Source organism: Arachis hypogaea, chromosome 16 (genome assembly GCF_003086295.3).
Source record: "Arachis hypogaea cultivar Tifrunner chromosome 16, arahy.Tifrunner.gnm2.J5K5, whole genome shotgun sequence".
Classification (NCBI taxonomy): Eukaryota; Viridiplantae; Streptophyta; class Magnoliopsida; order Fabales; family Fabaceae; genus Arachis; species Arachis hypogaea.
Window position 1 is genome coordinate 16,745,964 of NC_092051.1, and position 3,017 is coordinate 16,748,980.

The 3,017-nt window shown below is 42.3% G+C and overlaps 1 protein-coding gene across 1 annotated transcript; it reads right to left on the reverse strand.

Moving 5' to 3' along the window:
- Positions 1-665: 665 nt before the first annotated feature.
- Positions 666-2,729, reverse strand: LOC140180016 (uncharacterized). Its single transcript, XM_072220399.1, has one exon. It carries the CDS (start codon positions 2,727-2,729, stop codon positions 666-668), a length of 2,064 nt encoding a protein of 687 aa, XP_072076500.1.
- Between the last annotated feature and the right edge of the window lie 288 nt (positions 2,730-3,017).

Here is a 3,017-nt window from a genome sequence, read left to right on the forward strand (position 1 = left end):
GGGTCTGAGGTTGAGAATCTTCAAAGCCGGAAAGAATCCCTTGAAGAGGAAATAAAGGATCTGAAGACTCGTAATGACCAGTTGGCTGCTCATGTGGGAGAATTGGAGACGGAGGTGTATGAGTCGTTTGCTCAAGGTTTTGAAAGATCGGTGGCCCAGGTTAAAGTATTGTTTCCTGAAGTTGATGTAGAGAAACTGGATGCTACCAAGATTGTTGTTGGTGGAAAGTTAGTTGATGATGAGACTCCAGTTGAAGAGTTAATAGAGGATTCTAGTATCGGAGAAAAAGATGATTGAATATGTTATTTTTTTGTTTTGTATTTTGTTTTTGTACTTGTGAATGTTTGATTCCGAGATTTACTATCATCGGTTATTTTGGTTTAATGACTGTGTACCGAGTAAGAAGCTCGGCTTTATTTGACTGCATATTGTAGAATGGTAGGATTTGAATTATGTTTTCCTTATGACTTTATTTCTTTATTGTAAAAGATGTACAAAGTCTGATGTTGGCGTCCGGCCTCGTTAAAACCTTCTCTTGAGCAAAAACCCAATGTGGGAAAAAAAATTCATGAGTAGGAAAAAGAGTACCATCATGCGCCTATGTGATTATGATATGTACAATTTTAAAGATGAAACGTTCCAGGTTCCAGGGATTGTGCTTCCCTTTAGTGTTTGTAGTGTATAAGCCCCCATGCCGAGTACTTTGTCGATTCGATATGGTCCGTCCCAAGTGCCGCGAGCTTCCCATGTCCTTGAGTTCGTCGTGCTTCTTCTGTTTTTCGCAAGACTAGATCTCTTGCTTGGAAAGCTCGGGGGATCACCTTTCTGTTATATTGTCTTTGAGTCAATTGTTGTAGAGCTCTTTGCTTCAGCGACGCACTGTTTCTTACTTCTTCTATTGTATCAAGTTCAGTTGCTCGAGCTTGATCGTTTGAGGTCTGTGTGTAGTGTTCGGCTCTGATTGTGGGAGTGACGATCTCTACTGGAATCATTGCTTCTGCCCCGTATACTAGTTTGAAAGGGGTTTCTCCCGTGGCCGAATGGATAGTGGTGTTGTAACTCCATAGCACCTCAGACACTAGATCTGCCCATTGGCCCTTTGCCTCTCCGAGCTTTTTCTTTAATGCCATCAAAATAATTCGGTTAGCTACTTCTGCTTGCCCGTTTGTTTGAGGGTGTTCTACGGAGCTAAAATGGTGTTTAACATGAAAATTCTGTAGAAAAGAAGCAAGTTTTGAATCAGTGAATTGCCTTCCATTGTCAGTAATGAGCTCACCTGGAATTCCATATCTACAAATGATGTTTTTCCAAAGGAAAGATTGTACCTTTTCTACAGTGATTCGTGCCAGTGGCTGTGCTTCAATCCATTTGGAAAAGTAATCTATACATACTAGGAGAAATTTTACCTGACCTGGTGCTGTTGGAAATGGTCCTAAGATGTCTATTCCCCATCTAAAAAATGGCCAACTTACCTCCGTGTTGTGCAACACCTCGGCAGGGCTGTGCATTATCGTTGCGTGTTTTACTTTGTCTATGCAATCTCTTCGTATGGTCGGCCAGTAGTAACCTGCTCTGAGTAGCTTTGCCGCTAGGATTTTCCCTCCTATGTGATTTCCGCAGACTCCTTCATGGACTTCATCCATGGCTTCTGCTGATTCCTTTTTGCTTAGGCATTTGAGGAGTGGTTGTGAAAATCCTCTCCTGTATAGCTCGGCGCCGACCAACACATAAAAGCTTGCTTGTCTTCGGAATAGTTTTGGGTTTGTCTCACTGGTAGGTATTGTTCCGTAGAGGATGTAATCTGTAATGGGTGCTCTCCAATCTGGTTCCTGTGACATGCTTAAAATATATGTTAGGTTCACGCTAGGTTTTTCTAGCTTTAATTGTGATAGTTTGGGCGAAGTGCCCGTTCTGCTTGTTGCCAACTTAGATAGTATGTCTGCTCTTTGGTTATTTCCTCTTGGGACATGAATAATTTTGAAATTATCGAAAGTCGAGATAAGATTTCTTACCATATTCCAATATCGCTCCAGTATGGGGTCTTTTACCTGGAAAGAGCCATTCACCTGTTGTACTATTAACAGCGAATCACAATGTACGACGATCCTTGGTATCTGTAGTTTGATGGCGAGGTTCAATCCGGCTAGTAGAGCTTCGTATTCCGCTTGATTGTTGCTAGCTTCAAAAGAGAATCTTACGGACTGTTCTATGATTGTGTTCTCATATTCAAGTATAATTCCTGCTCCGCTTCCGTTATTGTTTGATGCTCCGTCAACATACATCATCCCTGTGCTCGGCCTGGTGATGTTGTGTAGACAGGTGAACTCAGCAATGAAGTCGGCCAAGATTTGTGACTTCAAAGCTGGCCTGGGTTGATACTGGATATCGAATTCTGATAATTCAATAGACCACTTGATCAACCTTCCTGCTACTTCCGGTTTTGCTAATATTTGCCGAAGTGGTTGATCTGTCCGCACGATAATGGTGTGGCTTTGGAAATAATGTCTGAGCCTTCTAGCTGTGGTGATCAGTGCCAGGGCCAATTGCTCTACCATTGGGTATCTTTGCTCGGTGGGCTGCAAGACCTTGCTGACGAAATATACTGGTTTTTGTGTTTTTCCTGTTTCAAGCACAAGAGCCGAACTTATAGCGTGACTAGATACAGATAAATACAAATATAATGGTTTACCAACCTCCGGACTCTGTAGTATCTGGGGAGACGTCAGCATTGCTTTTAGCTACTTGAAAGATTCTTCACAAGCATTTGTCCAAGTGAACTGTTTATGCTTCGATATTGCTTGGAAAAAATGATAAGATCTGTCTGATATTGCTGGCAGGAACCGCGACAAGGCCGCTATTCTTCCCGTGAGCTTCTGTACCTCCTTCACAGTCTTCGGCGAGGTCATGTTAAGGATTGCGGCACATTTCTCAGGATTTGCTTCGATTCCCCTGGATGTCAACATGAATCCCAGAAATTTTCCACCTTGTATACCGAAAGTACATTTTTCCGGGTTTAA